This window comes from Gamsiella multidivaricata (assembly GCF_025024155.1).
Source record: "Gamsiella multidivaricata strain RSA 2152 chromosome Unknown BC939scaffold_61, whole genome shotgun sequence".
Taxonomy (NCBI): Eukaryota; Fungi; Mortierellomycota; class Mortierellomycetes; order Mortierellales; family Mortierellaceae; genus Gamsiella; species Gamsiella multidivaricata.
In genome coordinates, this window is record NW_026251769.1 from 135,071 (window position 1) to 152,728 (window position 17,658).

The window sequence follows — 17,658 nt, forward strand, 5'->3', positions numbered from 1 at the left end:
ATGTTTTTCCTGGGGATGTGGCGATCGACGTTCTGCCCGTTCTTTTCGTCCACAGCTTCCACGGGCGGAACTGCCATATATGGAAGCGGGATGTGACTTGTTCTCTCAAAGCAAAGCAACGGACGGAGTCATTGTGCGGAGCACTGGGCTGGTCCTGGGGAGGGCACTCACGCCCAACAAAAACAACAAACACAGGAGCTGATCTCTTTCCATCGCCTTCTTTCTACTTCTTCATCCCGCCTAGCGCTCCTCTTCCTCTCGCTTCCCTCCCTAACCCCGAACCTGTAATAATATCCTTCGCCATGTCGCTCTCTATTTTCTCCTCATCCCTCAAGGGATCTGTCCTCAAGGCCGTCCGTGTCTCCGCCGCCACTCCCGCTTTAAGACCCGCTTCTGTCTGGACCTCAAGGCTCTACTCAACCGGGAGCAGCAATAACGGCAACAACAAGGAGAACAAGGACGAAAAGGATAACAGTAGCAATAGCAAGGAGGGCGCTAACGCTCAGGACACAGCAGCAGCACAAGCCGGAGCAGAATCAGCATCAGGCGAATCAGCACCGAGCGAGAACGGCAAGTCTGCCCACGAAGAGGCCTTGGCCGCCAAGGATAAGCAGATCGCCGACTTTAAGGTAACAATAGCAATGAAGACACTATAGCACCATATTCCCAGCAATGTTCAATGGTACTGATCGCCGCTCACCCATAACCTATTTGAAATCAACAGGATCGTTTGTTGCGCACACTTGCAGATATGGAGAATCTCCGCAATAGAACCGCCAAGGAGGTTGCCAACACCAAGGACTATGCGATTCAAAAGTTCGCCAAGGATCTCTTGGATACGGCTGATATCTTGGCCTTGGCCATCAAGAACGTGCCCCAGGAGGAAATCGCCGAGAGCTCAGCCAACAATCACTTGAAATCGTTGCACACGGGTGTCTCGATGACAAGGGACGAGCTCCTCAAGACCTTCAAGCGGTACGGTGTCGAACCCTTCGATCCCATCAACGAGAAGTTCGACCCCAACTTGCACCAGGCCAACTTTCAGGTCCCCATGCCTGGCAAGGAGCCAGGCACCGTGTTTGATGTCCAGAAGGCCGGATACATGATCAAGGGACGTGTCTTGCGGCCGGCGCAGGTCGGTGTTGTCCAGTCAACCGATAATTAAAAACCAATATCCTGCCTGAGACTCGTTGGATCGTGGTTTGGAATGGGAAGGGTGGATCGGCATGGAATATGAGCAAAACGTTCCTGGGCATCATAGTTATCTTTTTTTTCTTCTTTTTTTTTTTTTTTTCGTTCTTCGTTCGGCAACATCGTAATATTAGAGCATCTCTTTTCTTGTCTTCTTTCGCATTGACAGTGCGCACAATGTAACCCAATCAATACATCATATATACATAGAGCTGGAATCAGACAGCCGACATGTTTATTGTTGGAGATGTTTGGATTCGAAGCCGATTATGAGGATGGTTTGTCCGTGGGTGCTGTGTCCATCTTTATCCCTGATACCTCGTCATCGTCTACGATTCCGAGGTTCCTCTTTCGGCGTTCCTCACGCAATGACTCCATCTATACGGTATCAAAAATGCTCATCAGCGCTTGTGTATGTTGCCTGGCCCCTCAAAATTCAAATATGGCAGCCTGGCAATACAAAGTTCAAACACCCGGGGGGCCGGGGGATAAAGGGGGAGGATAGCAGGCTTACCCATTTCTTTTTGCAGTCCGCGTAGTCCTTGAAGAACCGTGTGCACCGTCGCTTATCATAATTGTTCTCATCCATGCACTTCATGGAAGCCTTTGTCTGCTCTCGACAGGGATCCATATACTGGGACTGAGCTTTGGCGTAGTAGTTCTTGTTGAACGTCTTGAGCTCCTCGTCCGAGGTCCGAATGTGCTCATGGGGCTTGCGAGGTCCTCGAGCAGGAGTGGTGCCGGTGTCCGACTGTGCGTTGAGATTAGCGCTCGAGAACGTGGTGTTGTTCCCCCTGGCGACATGCGGTGATGATTCCGTTGACATTGCTGAAGCGTGTTTGTATGATCCGATCCGATCCGATTCGATTCGATTCGATTCAATTGGGTGGGAGGTGAAAATGAAGGGGAAGACGTGCACGATTTCCTAGACCGCTTGGGCGTGACAGGTTTCAGGCTGGCTCCCTTTGCTTAGTGTATGTGTACTACGTACCGCTGCAATCGCGTCGCCTTTGAAAAGTATACGCGCATTTGTCATTCTTGACGCGTACACACAGCACAAAAAAAAAAAGAGAGCATGACCCTCTCATCCTTCGCCATCATAATCTGAACCATTCCTTGAACACCTTCAATGGTATCTTAAAAAAAAAGAAAAAAAAAACTTACACAAATATGGCTATTTTGATCGAATCCAACGCGATGCATGCTGGCAGTTTGCGCACTGCGTAGACGCCGCGAGGCTCGTCAACCTCAGCATGGCATCCTTTTCTGGACAGGGACGTCAATTGACTCCGTGCAAGTCGTAGACATTAAACCGCCAGCGGAGCATCTCGGGAGCTGGTTCTTTGCTGCGAAGCGAGGAGTGCACAGGACGCAGGAAGTGTCAGATAATTCATTATTGACATTGCACAAAAAATAATTACCAAGAATGGATTGAATGTATGGCGCGCGCAGCGAGCACACGCCGCGTCCTCTAATTGCTTCGTTTGTCTATAGCGCCATCCACATTCGGCAGCCCCTGTAGGCATTTTTCTCTGCGCGATGTGCTACGACACCCACGTATAAAAAGCGCATCGAACCAACACTCCGGTTCCACATCACTCAAAGCAACATCATCCAGCAACTTTTCCTTCATCTCCTCACTCTTCCTCTTTCAATAAAAAGCAGAACCACCACCATGACCGCCATTACATCGTCCCTTCGATCGATCCGCGCACCAGCCCAGGCTCTCGCCCGTCGACAGTACTCCTCGGCCGTGTTGTCGGCTGCTCCAACCCCCGCTTCTGCCAAGTCGGCGGTGACTACTGGCCACTCGAACCAACGCATTGCCATTGCCTCGGGCCTGTCCTTTGCGATCGGTGTCGATGTCACCTATGCCTACTTTACTCTCTTCCATAAGAGTAAGTTTATAGAGCATTGCTTACAAAAAATAAAAAAATAAACAAAAAATCGAGATTAACGCGAGTTATTTGTTTCTTAGAAGATATCTCGGCTTAAAGACGTGATTCTCACAGCGAGCGCTTCTGAAGCCGCATATTTTTCATTCGCGGTCCATTCCTCCTCACTCTTTCCTTCTCGCTCCTGGATAACATACCACAGCTCATTTCAGAAATAAAAACAAGAATCTCTGCAGAACGCAGTTTCGTAAAAAAAAAAAAAAAAAAAAAAAAAAAAAAAAAGAAGCAAAAAAGCGCGCGTTCCATCTGATGCGCATCTGGCCACCAAAACCTATGAGTACACGACAGACAAGGCCAATAAAGGGATATTGTTTTATAAAGAATGCGCTTTCAGGAACTAGGTAGGATTGCCTAGGAGAAGGACTAAACACGCAGCAGAATAATGCGGACAAGTGATATGATCACCACGCATCACGACCGGGTCCAGCCCCTAACTCGGTTATCATCGGAATCGACCTCACGAGCTGCGACTTGTTATCTAACTCAAGCAATCGTACATGTACAACACATTTCGTGTTATCTCGTCTTCCATTGAATAACTTAGACCTGATCCTTTGGCGAGTTCATGGAGGGGGATGAGCGCACAATGGACTTGATTTTTATATATATTAACTTGGAAGAGATGTTGGTGTGGATGCTGCGTTCATATCTTAACAGCTCGCTCATGGCCTTGCACCGGCACAAAAATGGTCTTAGGCACCTGTAATCAAGAACAGGCAGCAGACCAGTTCAATTCTATGAATTCACTTAAACCTCATGGTGAGGTGAATGTGAAAGTGCACAGGCTACAGTTGCTACCTGCCTTGGTGGAGAGGTGTGTGGACCTTGTAAACATGGTCGTATATTCTCCCTATATTAAGACCTGGCTGAAAGGGAGCGCTCTGTATTTTTCACTCACGCTACTCTTAGACCAATTTCATAGACATATTCCTTGATACTCTGGAAATGTTTCCATGCCGGCTACATACCTGGAATTCTATTATTTCTAGCATGACGAGGTCGTCTACAGAATCCAGGCGCGCATCCTCACAAGAAATCTAGCAATGATCCGGTTCATGAACAGCAAATTTGAGGTTCTAACTGCAGCATCCCGCCAGGAGAATGATGTCGCAGATAAGTGTCGCTTGATGGATACGTTGAATTCAAACTGCCCATCCTTCTACCGGTACAACGTGCGGCTTGGTAGGAACTGGAGTCTTCGTACTTAGCTTTATGATTAGCATGTTAGGATACGATTGTATGATGCAAGTTTAAGAGCTGTTTGCGCTCTCTCGATCAAAATGGGTCAAAGGCAGGTCTCCTAGGGGCGCTTCGTTGGGCTGATGTGAGCTCGTACTATGGCGAAGGCTCAACTTCAGATTTAGAAGGAATGGGTTCAAGCTGTGTCTTGAAGTCATGGTGGTAAAAAGGGTACTTTATTTATTCATAGTCAAGCAGACAGAAAAAAGTATGATTGAAAAGACATCTTTATTTGATGCAGAAATCTTCCTACTCCATCCATCATTATCGCCCAGAATCATTGACCTCGCCGCCGTCTCGTATCGTTGTCTTTCGCTTCGCTGCCTTTCGTTCGCTGCATTTCGTATCGCTGCATTTCGTTTCGCCGATGTTCCTAAGGTACTCAAAAAAAAGAGAAGATACCGCCAGCATTTTCATCCTCATTGTTCAGCTTCCATTGTCCATGTAAAAATCTTCTCACCGTGAAAGCCCACCCCTTCCCCACAGACCTTTAAGGCCGACCTTGATCTTCCAGACTTCTGCCCCGAAGGGTCGTGAGCCGGGTCATGCAGACTTCTGCCCCGAGGAGACCTGAGTCGCGTCATCCTTGCTTCTGTCTCCGAAGAGAACGTGAGCCGGGTGTTCCTGAATGTGTCCTGTATATCCCGATCCTGCATACTTCTATACTATCCTGATGCTACGTCATGCGGCCCCTTCATCCGTAGATGGTGCGGGTCGCGCCATGCAGACTTCTGCCTCGAAGGGTCGTGAGACGCGTCATGCTGCCCCTTCATCCGTAGATGGTGCGGGTTGCGCCATGCAGACTTCTGCCTCGAAAGGACGTGAGCCGCGCCATGCCACCCCTACGTGCTAAGACGGTGCGGGCTGCGTCCTGTATAATCCTGATCCTGCATGCTCCTATACTATCCTGATACTACGTCATGCGGCCCCTTCATCCGTAGATGGTGCGGGTCGCGCCATGCAGACTTCTGCCCCGAAGGGACGTGAGCCGCGTCATGCTACCCCTACGTACTGAGACGGTGCGGGCTGCGTCATGCAAACTTCTGCCTCGAAGGGACGTGGGTCGCGTCATCCTTGCTTCTGTCTCCGAAGAGAGCGTGAGCCGGGGATAGGTGCTGGGTGCTGAAGATGGATGCTGGGTGCTGGGTGATGAACGATGGGTGATGGGTGCTAGGTGATGGGCGATGGGCGATGGGTGATGGGTGATGGGTAATGGGTGGTGAGTGATGGGTGATGGGTGGTGTGTAGTAGTGTATTGTTGGTTTGTGGAGAGGGTGTCCGTGCGCGTGGGTTGTTGTGCTGTGTGAGGGTTGGTTCTGTGGAGAAGTGTGGGAAGACAAGAAAAAGTATGTCAGAGAAGGAGAAAGTCAAAAGTGAAGGTGGACATGTGTAGAGTGACGTGAGAAAGTAGAGAGTGGAGATGGAAAGTGGACGTGAAGAGTGTACGTGCAAAGTGGATGTGGAAAGTGGACGTGCAAAGTGGTAGAAGGTGTAAGTGGAAAGGGCAAGTGGAAAGGGCAAGTGGAAAAGGCAAGTGGAAAGGGCAGGTAGAAAGGGGCGGAAAAAGAGATAAAAGTGGGCTTATGAATATTACTTACCTTGATAGCTTTGTTGCTGTCTTGCGCCCAGTTTTATCCAGTCGATCCTGTAGGAGACATCAGATTAAGAGGTGATGGTGAAGCTGAAGCGAAAGAAGAGAACGCCTCCTTTTATAACCCCCTGGAACAAGTCACTCCCAATTGACCGTGGTGGGATCCTCGTTTTTCTAATTGCACACAGTAGCCACAGTTAGGCCTTGAAGGATTAGCAAAGGCAGTTGAAATTGGCGGTCACGTTCTGCCTATCCGTATGATATCCAGGGTGCAATAGCAAGCAATGGGTGCTTCAATCCACCCTCCTTGGACTCCAGATGGAGTTTTTCTACGATAATTTCCTCCGGTCAAGGCAGGGCTCATTTCCAGGCACAGACACTTGTTTAGGTTAAGGATCTTCCCACCAACTCTGCTCAGCACGACCTAAACGCAGATCGGCCTATGAGCATGAGAGCAAATAGGAGTATGAAACTTAACCACATCAACAAAATAAGATTGAACCGCACACAACGTGTCTATTATATTTCTGCAAAGGTCAATACTTAGCGTAATATGTGCATGCATTCATTACTATTAATACCATTATTCGCCTCTACCAATAAGTTCTACATGTGTTTCTCATAGCAGTATCCAAAGTGTTAATTATGGGCAACATTTCCTGCATAGAACGCCTTGCTCAATGGTCTGTACAAGGGGGACGTGGTTCGATAAAAAAAATATATATCCGCTCCCTGCTGCGGTGTGATAATGTAGGCCCGAGAATTAAGAGGACGAGAAGCCCGAAGATGACAACAACGTCACTCCAACACACTTTGGATCATGCAGGGCATCAGACGGAGTGACACAAGGGAGGAACCACCACCAGCGAGAAAGAGTCAGGAAACCATATAAAGCAGACCTTAAAGGTAAACAATGTTGCACAGAGAAGACCAACCTCACTCCGTGCTATCAGTAGAGAAGACCGAGAGGGCGAGGAGGAAAATACCACTGAAGCGCAGGGGCTAATGATAGGAAGGAGATCGTCTCTTCTCTTACTAGACGATACGTGTCAAAGTTAGCCGTGGTAGAGTATACTTCTTGACAGTGACGGTATTTGCACCATTCGGGTCATAAATTTTGCTGACCTCCCCATATGTTTTCCCATAATTGAATAAGAGTGATATATTTTAGAATAGATAAAATAGGGAGGTCGGCCATATCCTTTGACCCCAACTCAAATAGGACCATATTATGCATCCATTCGCACAATACCATGGACCATAACTCTGTTTCCACCAATAGACCAAGAGACAACGGAGAAGGGGCTTCCACAAGTGCCTCTTTCTCCTCTTTCTCTGTCAATGGAGTCGACATTGCACATGCTGGTCAAGGTGATGGTATGCTCTGACATTAGCCAGCTGAAACGCTACTCATCACATCGATCGACAACACCAACTTACTATTCCTTCTTCGTTTCCACCGGTCGTATATTCATGTATATAGCCGCTGCCACTTCGTGCCAGGCTTTCGAAGACTCAGTAGACACGCCAGACTACGCCTATGCATATAGCGATGTACTCGAGGGATCGTCTGGCAATATCTATGTAGAGCGCGACGACCCGACGTTTGCTGAACGCGTTGATCAAGAAGACGACATGGACGACGATACGACAGATGAGGATATAGGCTACGGCTTAGACGACGTCGATGGCACCAGTGTTGCAATGAGTGACGAAGAGGAGTGTCGGGAACAACTGCTGGATAGGCGTAGCAAGAGAAAGGCGGAACAAGCACCAGAGAAGGCGCGACCTGCTCGCAGGAGGGCAACAATGGAATCCGGCGACCAGACTGCACAGCAAGTCCACATTCACTTCCAGGGCCTCCGTCCAGCAATACCCCTTTTCTGCCCCTAAGGCCTTCAGCACAATCAGCTCCTCCAAGGCCATTATGGTCAAGCAGCACAGGTTGATTTTTTTGCTTCTCACCCTCAAGTTCGCGTACTGCCTTCTCGATGGACTTGCTGGGAGGTCCTGCCGTGATCGAGTGCTGCTTTTTGTGTTCCCCTCCAATTTGAGCCCGCGTCCTAGCTGCTTTTTGGCTTCTTGGAATGCTTGGTACTCATCCTGCTGTATAGGGGGTTTAACAACGAGCTTTGTAACTTCTATTATTAGTTCTATTTACAACAGGGGACGCCGCGCGATTAGGACTTCGGCGAGGGCGTGCTTCGGTCATTTACTGGTTCGCGGTGCAGGGTCCTCCTTTAGATCGGAATGAATTGACACAAAGGTAAAATAGACTAGACAGAGATAGAAGGAAATAAATATAGGGAGTTGTTTGGCTAAATGGTTCGAGCTAGGACTATGTTCCATTGAGAATGACTGAGGTAGTTACAAGGTATTCACATATATGATGTCCGATGAAGTGAGAAGTCGTGACAATGAAGTCCACCCCTCTCAGGAGTCGTTGTATGGCAATGTTCGCTGATTAGGCCTCCATTGTACCTTTATAATACCGTTTCACGAGGGTAAGCCGATGATGAATGTTCAATAATGAGACGATCGGAAATCGGGGAAACGTTGCAATTGATAGTGCAAAGGTGGCGAATGATCAGGCTTGGCATTCTCTGTTGATTGTATCTCGTTGCGTGGGTTGCTGACGACGGCAGTCAGTACCTGTCGATGATGCGGTGTTATCCGGACAATCTGAACGAATGCATACAAGATATATATGTGAAGAAGACTCTGGTTCAGGAACCAGACCGTTTATTCTTTTATTCTGGGAGCGGTGCTCTTCCCCGTAATTTAATAGCAAAAGTTCTCATAGGCTTGAAGGTTGACCGCGCTACTTGACTGATTTCCCTATCCTCCATTGCATCCCTAGCGACCTATCGAGATTTGCGCCTACCTGCGTATGTTGAAAACAGCTATGATGGCGATGTGGGTGGACATCTGTGTCAGGCCGTGGCAAAGCTACTCGTATATCACTGATCGTGCTTCGTGTCAAGCAACTAGCATCTATCAGTGTAATGGCTCTTTATCAAAGCCTTTTGTTATTGTGGTAATGCCTTTCTTTATTGTGGAAAGTCTTTTTTATTACGGAAAGTCTTTTTTATTGTGGGAAAGCAGACATTGCTTCTCGCCTATAAGTATTCTGCCACACTCTTCACAGCTCTCTTCGTTCATCATCCTTTCTCCTCATCGCTCTTTGCCCGCAGTTCGCTATCCATATACATCTTCACGCTAGATACTATACGCCTGTAGAAAAGGCAATGTACCCTCCAAGCCTATCCTTCCATATCTTCAGCGTCCTTACGAAAGGGTTTCACTAACACTGCTAAGCTTTCAACCCACCATAGTGATCGCAGCATGGGCATAAGAGGCCTTTACAGTACTCTGAAGAAGCGCGGTTTGGATCCAGTTGCCGCGGATCCTCAAGATTACCAGAACCAAGCTGTTGAGGTTGACCTCTTCGGCGCGTTTTATGGATCCCTCGTTCGCCAGATCACGGATGATTACGATCCAAGCAAGGTCCGAGCTGTCGGTCTCACGATGGCAGCGCGTTTGGCGAAGGACTTTACCCCTGCGCAATGTACGATTCACATCGATGGCGCCCCATCCCAACAGAAGCGGAGTGAGCACATCAGGCGAAAGAACAGACTGACAGCGGACCTCAAGAAGTTGCAGGCGAACTTGAAAGTCATGAGCACGAAGTCGTCGAACGGCCAATGGACCTCGAAGAGCGTGGTAACGAAGATCAAGAAGGGCCTCCGCGATGTATACAGATTTGATGCAGCAGCCAAGCAGACACTCCGGGATGCCTTACGAGAAAAGGGGTTTTCTGTCTGCACTTGCAGGACCGAGGCCGACACCTGCATTGCACGCACACTGACCATGGCAGCCGGTAGCTTCGTGGTGTCAGCAGATTCTAATCTGTTGATATATCTGTCGGTCACCAAGATTTTGCGGCCGATCTTCCACGGCCTGGCCTATGCATTGTACACCAAGGAGAGTGTTACCAATGCACTTCACGTTCCCAGCGCAGACTATGTGACGTTGCTGGGCATCGTGTCCAAGAACGACTATACCGAGAACATTCCCGGCCTTGGAATAGTTCGCAATCTGGAGATCATCCGCGCTCTATCCCAGTCGCCCGATATCAGCTATATGTTCGATGCTTACAGATTCATGGCAGCCATCAAAACCCACGAGGTTACCAACCAGAGCCGATTCAAGCCATCGGAAGACATCTTTTTGGATCTCGAGGAGAAAGTGCTCCAACTGCAGCCAGGAGATGAGGCCGCCGATGAGGACATGCTCGGCTTTGATTTCAACAGTGCAGCACCGCAGTTCCGGCACCTCGAGCTGCAGCGATTTGCCGTCGCTGCATATCAGCATGCGAGTAGAAGGTAATTTAAGTGTGACACCACTTCATTCACACACGCGTTGTACAGATATCAAGTTCTCTAACACCTTTTGCATGGCGATGTATGCGTACATTTACTAGTGCGGTTCCCTTCTACGTTGCGAGGAACTCAAAGCGGAACCAGTTCCGGTCGATCTTTTCAGACAAGAAATCAATCCTACCACGACAATCGATTGACTTCTCGACTGTCGTACCTCACGATCGCCCACAGCCAAAAGCAAAGCCCCCCGTCAAGACTCGGAAGGCGGTCCTGAAGAATTAGAACAAAAAAAGGAGGAAGAAGGAGGCACTGCCGAGAAAACGGAAAGGGGTGGGCTCTGCCGACCCATCGAACCCACGACCCACTTCTGCAACTGCAGCGGACCGTCGCCTCCGCAAGCTGCATATAACCAAGGCACTCACTGTGGGGAGTGTCCAGGCCAACATAAAGCGAATGGATCAGATCTCGGTTGCAGAAAGCAGGTTCCTTTCAGACAGGCTACGTTCAACGGTTGCGATCCTTAACGCGATCCAGATGAATATGTACGAGGCTATTGCACTGGATATCGCGCGGCTTGTTCGTTCCAAGGACACAGCGACAGATGTGACACAGCGGAAGGAGGATATTGCAGACATTCTCGACAGCAAGGCCTTCTACTTTGCACTCAACACACTCTTGTGCAGTGGTCAAGAAGGACGAGGTTCTCAGGCTGTTCGAGTATCGGTTGCTCCTGCGCGCAGGATGAGCACTCGAAATGCGCCGTTGGTCCCTGGCGTCCCGCAACCGCAAGCACAGGCACAACCACAACCACAACCACAACCAACAGCCACCCATGCCCGACGTGTCTTTGATGCATACACGACGCTCACCGGCTTTGTCCCCTTTCGCCAACGAGAACCAGAGATGTTCCCTTCGACGGTCTCGAGGCTTGCTGTTGCGGCGGTCTACAATGCAGTGCGAGTCCATTACTATGGCGCAAAGATATATTAAAGAGTGTGCAAGATGTATCCGTTGTGTTCCTTGCTTTTCGGAGTACTAGTGTCGACCATTAGCTCTTCAAATTTCTTTAATAGTTTTCCGAGAACGAAGAGCGCCCCGAAGCTGTCAATCCAATCGACTACTTCTTCGAAAAGAATACCGAGAAGCGCATGTTTGCAGACTTTGTCAAGGCAAAGTTCGCAGCTGGCTTCGTGTTCTTGTCAGAGGCGGACCTTGTCTATTTATTCTATACAAGCAATACGACACGGCCAATTATAGTCCGAATGCTGAGCGATACAACATCCAACGCTGCGGAAGCCAAGGTCGTCGGCAAGAAAGGATCCTCATCGAAAAGCTGCTATACAGACTGGACTCGGCGACGCGCTTTGACGGGTATTACAGGAAGGTTTCGATTCAGAGTGACAGACAGCACCACACAAGGTTCAAGCTTCGGGGCATCATCTGCACGAACGGACTGGTGTTGCATCTTCTTGCGCATGACACAACGACAACGCGACGCCGAACACCCCGCCAAAGCATCAGGGGCGATGACGACGATGAAGAAGAACACGACGACAACGACAACGATGGCGACGGCGACGAGGATGTGACCCTGTTCCACGATGTTGACGGTGACTATGACCTCGACGACGCGTTTCTTGAAAGTGGAGGGGACGAATCTGGTACAGATCCGGTCGCAGCTGCGGCAGGACCCGCCAAGAAGGAACGCATCACGCTCCCGTCTTCGACGCCAGAAAGTTCAAAGCGGCGGAGGCTGTCGATACACCAACTGCCATCCACAGACCCTACTGCGACTGCTTCGTCCTCATCCAGCTCAGAAGCCCCATCTGGTCCAACGTCAGGCGCAGATACGATCGATGTCACACGCAACACCATCAACTGGAAGCGAAGTTCAAAGATCCTAGAAAACGTGGAGGTGCGCTTCAACTCTCCTGGCACTTGTCCACCAGGCGATACTGTGGTCATCGGCATTGACCCGGGCGAGGTCTACACAATGACAGCGACAAGAATCGACTCCGCCCTACCTACGAAAAGAGAGTCTTTACGAATCTGCAGGGCATTCCTCTACAGGCCTTACATGCTCTTCAAGCGTCTCCTAGAAAAGCAGAAGGCCGCGGCACGCATTGATGTTCTTGAGGCAAGCCTGCCCTCATTTACCGTGGAGAAGATCGAGGAATACCTGGCGTATCTGGAGGCGCCTGGCACGGATGGCACCGCCGCGACCGCCACGAGAGTCCGCCTTTTTAACTTTTACAACAGTCAGTGGATGCTAAGGAAGCGCTGGGATCTTCAAAAGGCTCAACAGGCAACGTATGACTACGCAGTTGCGGCCTTGCTTGACCTCGTCGTCAGCAAGGACTTTGTTGGTCAGCCGCTGAGCTCGCAGGATGGTGTAAAAGTGGTGTTTGCAATAGGATTGGGCTCTTTTGATTCGCAAACTGGCCTGTCAAGCAAGCATAGCGCACTCGAGAAGAAATTTGTCGGCAAGGTAAGAAGAAGGAAAAAAAAAAAAAAAAGGGTGGCATACCATCTCTCATCCGCACTGCAACTTTTTCTCATCTGTTTATTTGGTCCTTGATGCTGCTGATAGGCAAAGGCTATGGGACACACTGTGGTCGGGGCGCACGAGTACTACACCAGTGCTCGGTGCCCTCGTGACCAGTGTATGGCGTTCTTGGAGTCCGACAAGAGGCGGTCAAAGTACTGCCGAAGCTGTCAAATGTACTTTGATCGCGATATTGTCGGCTCTGAGAACATTGCCACCATGTGTCTGTCGCAAATTCAGAACCAGTGCCGGCCTGCCAAGTTCATGCCATCAACATAATCATAGGGGGCTGGAACCCTCTTTCAAAAAATAACGTGCATGAACACCCAACCCATTCCGAATTCTAACCAGCCACTTTTTTACTTGATTTGGGTGATTTCTGGTAGACAGATACTGTACAATCAAACGTTCAAGTTATAGGTCAGGTCTTGCGGCTCCTATGAGGAAGATGTTGTACAACGGAATGTCCATGTCATAAGAGTCCACGAAAGACGCCATAGATCTTGCCTCGGTCAGTCTTAACGGGGGGCTTTTGTGCATCGACCTTACGGACCCCATTCGTCCATACACTCTACAAACATGCGCGTACGATGATGAGCAATATCATTCATCGCACACTGAGCTGCATCGAGTGGACAAAAATAAAATGAACGCCTAGTTTCTAGGCCATGCCAACTACATGCTAAACAGAAACTAGAAAATCAATCCCATGTGTAGCCTATACTATGAATCAAAATAATGCCGATCCGGAGACCATTAAAATGAGTCCTTCGCCAGCTAAAGTAATGACCGACTTCCAATCATACCCGGCTACCATGATTAAACGAGGATGCTGTTGTCGTTGCTGCTGTCTACTACGGGCAGTCCGGAGTGTTACTCATTATAGTATATACTCTTAGTCCTAGTATTCATGACATCTGACCCGTTTAATCGGCACAGATGGATGGCAAAGGAACGCGCACCGCCCAGTCTTCCTGTTATAGTACATTGCGACGGATCGATGGATAGCTTTTTTTATGAATAACTTTATTGGCAATTGCCTACTGTTTTGCAACGGAAAGTTGCTTATAAGTGCGCAGCCTGTCCACTTCAAGGCTACCAGAAGATGTACATGCAAGTGCTAAGGCAGCGCCAACTGCGGAGTCGGATATTGCAAACAGATATAAGGGAACTGTACATTTATCACATATGCCGTTTTTGCTAAATAATCGCACTGGAGAAATTGGTATCCGACTGAGCAAACGGACAGTGGGATTGACGACAAGTATATGGAAGCGGCGTGGCACTCTAACAATGCATCACTTTTTAGTTTCTTACTTCGCTAGCTAACATTTGCTTTCATAACTGTTCTACAGGAAAGTTCGTGTCATGTTCGAGAGGATATACCCCAATGCATTGCGATACATGGCATGTTTAGATCTTACATCATTAGCAGCGTGCGAAGCGGCAAGTAAATGGTCAAGGCGATGACAAGGCACGCGTCTTCTACGCCCGAAAACGCGTCTCTGTCCTCGACACCCAGACGCCTATCTTATAGAACCCTACGTTCTCATTCTCATTGGAACACGGACCGACTACGTTCCAGCGTTTAACGTATCCCAGGTAAACCGTTCAAGCTTCACGCTCAATCCAAACGAGGAGCAGCAGTGCTTATTTAGCCTTTATAATAAACGATGAAACTATTGTTGCTTTTTGAACGGAAAACATTTACAACGTTTTAGAATGGGCCTGTTGGTGAGCCTTTGCCTGCAATATCTGTTATCCGGTCTGCACAAAGACGCACGCAGATGGGTCAATGCGAATGTTATCTATCGTTGAACCTTACTTCTTGCAACATTTGATTTACTCTCTCTTTTCGACATTCCAACTCCTCATTCTGCCCTTGCACACTCGATTCATTCTCATTCCACTCAGCAAAAGACAAAAACCAAATGACGCGCGTCAACCTCGATGGACTACAATCATTCTACGCGTTGAGTAATGCGCGTCAAATCCCTCTTCTCGGTCTCGGGGTCTACCTCATAGAGCCGGGCAAAGCAACCGAGGACGCCGTCCTCTGGGCACTGCAGGCATGCATCGTTTTATCATCTATCTCCACTGCACACTCCGTTTCATACCCCACTTTACATTTTATCCACCATACCGCAATTTGCTGAAAAGAAGATACGACGGACTTACAGGCTATCATTCCTTCTCTCCCTCTTCCCTTGACGGACATCTTCGCATGATGTCCATCTATTACTAGGCAGGATATCGTCATATCGACACGGCATCCATGTACCGCAATGAAGTCAGCGTTGGCAACGCTATCCGAAAGAGGTAAACCTGCTTTTGCTGTTTCCTATGTTGGTTTACTCCATTGGGTAGTGTTGGAAACAAGCTCTTTTGTAACATCCTTTGACAACCGGTGCCAAACCCCCTCTCCCCCCATAATAGTGGTATCCCTAGAGACCAGATCTTCGTTACAACCAAGCTGTATGACCATGACCAGGGCTTCGAATCCGCTATTTCGGCGTGCGAACTCTCTCTGGAGAAACTCGGCTTGGACTATATCGGTAAGATAAGGGCAAAGGCGTATTTGTATTTTATTTCTCATGCAATAATTGCTGGGCACACTGACATTGAAATTGTCGAACACGCTGTTTTTGAATGTAGATCTGTATCTTATCCACTCGCCTAACCCTGGACCGGAGCGTCGCAATGATTCTTGGAAGGCGCTGCAGAAGCTGGTTGCCCTGGGCAAGGTTAAAAGCATAGGTATGCAAAAAACATAGCGATGGTGGATCAATTGTTACTGAGAGTAATGTTGTCTATTTTCCCCCTATGACTTCATGCGAGCATTCTGTCTAACCCCTATTTCTCTTTCTCCAGGCGTCTCGAACTATGGAGTGCATCATCTGAAGGAACTGTTGGGGTCTAATCCGACGATTCGACCAGTTGTCAATCAGATCGAGGTAAGTTCTCAAAGGAACCAGACATGTTGGGGAAATGACAGCACGAGTGTCCTTTCCCACATTTTCGTCGCATCAAAACAAACGGAATCTGATTATATGCTTTTCCCTTATCCACGGTTCGAGTAGGTGCATCCGTGGCTCACCCGCGAGGAAATTGTCTCGTTTTGTGAGTCTCAGCATATCGCGGTTGAGGCCTACAGTCCTCTCAGTCGTGGACACAAACTGGAGGATCCAATGCTGGGTAAGATTGCAGCAAAGTACTCAAAGTCACCAGCACAAGTACTGGTCCGCTGGAGTCTTCAAAAGGGATACATTGTCCTACCCAAGAGTGCTCACAAGGACAGAATCGAGCAAAATGCGGATGTGTTCGATTTCGATCTGGCAGATGGAGATATGAATGTGATGGATTCTTTCAACGAGGGCTATGTTTCTGGTAGGTTTTTAATCTGTTTTAAGAAGGAAACATGTCCATGGCAGTGCTTGTCTGCTCACATTTTTCTTTGCATATCCTTAGGTTGGGATCCGACTGTTGCGCCTTAGATTTCCCTCATGGCTCATAGCCTTGGCTACAGCGCCTTCAATAGCACCTTTAACAGCGCTTGCAAAGCGAATTGGATGCGAAACAAGTCCAGGATAGCCTTGTGAACACAGCACCGGCTTTGCTGCAGATGTACAGAGACGAAATTTTAATAAAAAGAACAACTGTACAAGTATATATGGAAAAGAGATATGATATTGTAAAGCGAGATGCGATAGATAGTTACGAGGGCTGAGAAAGAGTGAGAGTGAGAGCAGAAAAATGACAACGGCAACAAAATTCAAGTGTAAGTGGAGACAAAAGAAAAAGAGAAAAAGTCGGCAAAAAAAATATTGATCTGCTCGGAAATATACGATCTAAATGGCTTCTGTCGTTCTCATCTATGCGCTAGACTGTGTTCCGCACGCATTTCTTGGCAGTTCTGATCCGCATTGCCAAATTCGCTTCTCCTTTCTCACTCGTTCCTTATCTCGCATCTCAGCCGACAGTTCGCATTTTTCGAGACATAGTGCGTTGGTGGTAACAATATGGCTTTAATAGGTTGAAGGCGTTGGTTGTTTGCTGCTTCAGTGACTGATAACAAAGCGCCCTCAATCTTTAAACGCCCAACATATCACCGAGGCTGCGAAGGAAGGTAACAGCGAGGCCAAAGACAGTAAGGGAGATCGCGATCGAGGTGTTGCCGGCCCGCTTCTCGGGAGCAGTGATTTCCTGACGGATGAAGTTGGTAATGGCGTTGCCGCTGCTCTTGGGTGCGATCTTCTTGACCATGGTGATTGTAAGTTCAGGCTGGCTATGAGTATGTGGATGTGAGAAGTATAAGATCCCTTACCCGATCAAGTTCATAAACAGTGAGCAGCAGAAAGACTAGTCACACATAGAATCCAGGACAATGGGTGCGAAAATTACGTCACGTCTTGCATCGGCACCGCGATGCATATATGTCTTGCACGTTGAACAATAAAGCCGGCGGATGTTGACCTGACCAACAAAATCCTCAGTTCGGACACTTTTTCGAGGTGTAATACTTATTTATGCCTAACAATGTAACCAGGCGATCTGGCCTAGAGAGAAGCAGAAACAAAATCATCGGGCACTTAAGACAGTTGCCAATCTGCCTGTATTCCTCGCCTCGCGCCCTTCTTGCGTACCACTTGTGTTTTTTCGAGGACCATGTTGCGGTTATAAAAGGAATCGAGGTGGACCTCCACATTCTTAAACTTGTCAACGTAGTCTTTAATGCTTGATCCAAAGCCGCGTAGG

At 48.5% G+C, this 17,658-nt stretch overlaps 6 protein-coding genes across 6 annotated transcripts; 5 read left to right on the forward strand and 1 right to left on the reverse strand.

Annotated features, from left to right (window-relative positions):
* The first annotated feature begins 102 nt into the window (after positions 1 to 102).
* BC939DRAFT_460193 (GrpE-domain-containing protein) lies at positions 103 to 1,309 on the forward strand. Its single transcript, XM_051556844.1, has 2 exons — positions 103 to 629; positions 725 to 1,309. The coding sequence occupies exons 1-2, from the start codon at positions 303 to 305 to the stop codon at positions 1,163 to 1,165; spliced, it is 768 nt and encodes a 255-aa protein (XP_051409321.1). The 5' UTR covers positions 103 to 302; the 3' UTR covers positions 1,166 to 1,309.
* BC939DRAFT_460195 (uncharacterized protein) lies at positions 1,251 to 2,374 on the reverse strand. Its single transcript, XM_051556845.1, has 3 exons — positions 2,356 to 2,374; positions 1,706 to 2,146; positions 1,251 to 1,569 (listed from the first exon to the last, which is right to left on the reverse strand). The coding sequence occupies exons 2-3, from the start codon at positions 2,015 to 2,017 to the stop codon at positions 1,459 to 1,461; spliced, it is 423 nt and encodes a 140-aa protein (XP_051409322.1). The 5' UTR covers positions 2,018 to 2,146; positions 2,356 to 2,374; the 3' UTR covers positions 1,251 to 1,458.
* Positions 2,375 to 7,611: 5,237 nt separating this feature from the next.
* Positions 7,612 to 8,282, forward strand: BC939DRAFT_460202 (uncharacterized protein; the record flags this gene model as incomplete). The annotated part of the gene is made up of 2 exons (XM_051556846.1): positions 7,612 to 7,697; positions 7,804 to 8,282. The coding sequence occupies 2 exons, from the start codon at positions 7,612 to 7,614 to the stop codon at positions 8,228 to 8,230; spliced, it is 513 nt and encodes a 170-aa protein (XP_051409323.1). The 3' UTR covers positions 8,231 to 8,282.
* A 1,039-nt stretch (positions 8,283 to 9,321) lies between these two features.
* Positions 9,322 to 10,856, forward strand: BC939DRAFT_495267 (uncharacterized protein; the record flags this gene model as incomplete). The annotated part of the gene is made up of 2 exons (XM_051559638.1): positions 9,322 to 10,361; positions 10,460 to 10,856. 2 exons carry the CDS (start codon positions 9,322 to 9,324, stop codon positions 10,638 to 10,640), a joined length of 1,221 nt encoding a protein of 406 aa, XP_051409324.1. The 3' UTR covers positions 10,641 to 10,856.
* A 3,773-nt stretch (positions 10,857 to 14,629) lies between these two features.
* BC939DRAFT_460213 (2,5-didehydrogluconate reductase) lies at positions 14,630 to 16,558 on the forward strand. Its single transcript, XM_051556847.1, has 7 exons — positions 14,630 to 14,972; positions 15,149 to 15,222; positions 15,340 to 15,458; positions 15,559 to 15,660; positions 15,775 to 15,857; positions 15,984 to 16,290; positions 16,372 to 16,558. Exons 1-7 carry the CDS (start codon positions 14,835 to 14,837, stop codon positions 16,395 to 16,397), a joined length of 849 nt encoding a protein of 282 aa, XP_051409325.1. The 5' UTR covers positions 14,630 to 14,834; the 3' UTR covers positions 16,398 to 16,558.
* On the forward strand, positions 16,559 to 17,223 carry BC939DRAFT_460219 (uncharacterized protein). The gene has a single exon (XM_051556848.1). It carries the CDS (start codon positions 16,756 to 16,758, stop codon positions 16,930 to 16,932), a length of 177 nt encoding a protein of 58 aa, XP_051409326.1. The 5' UTR covers positions 16,559 to 16,755; the 3' UTR covers positions 16,933 to 17,223.
* Positions 17,224 to 17,658: the final 435 nt, after the last annotated feature.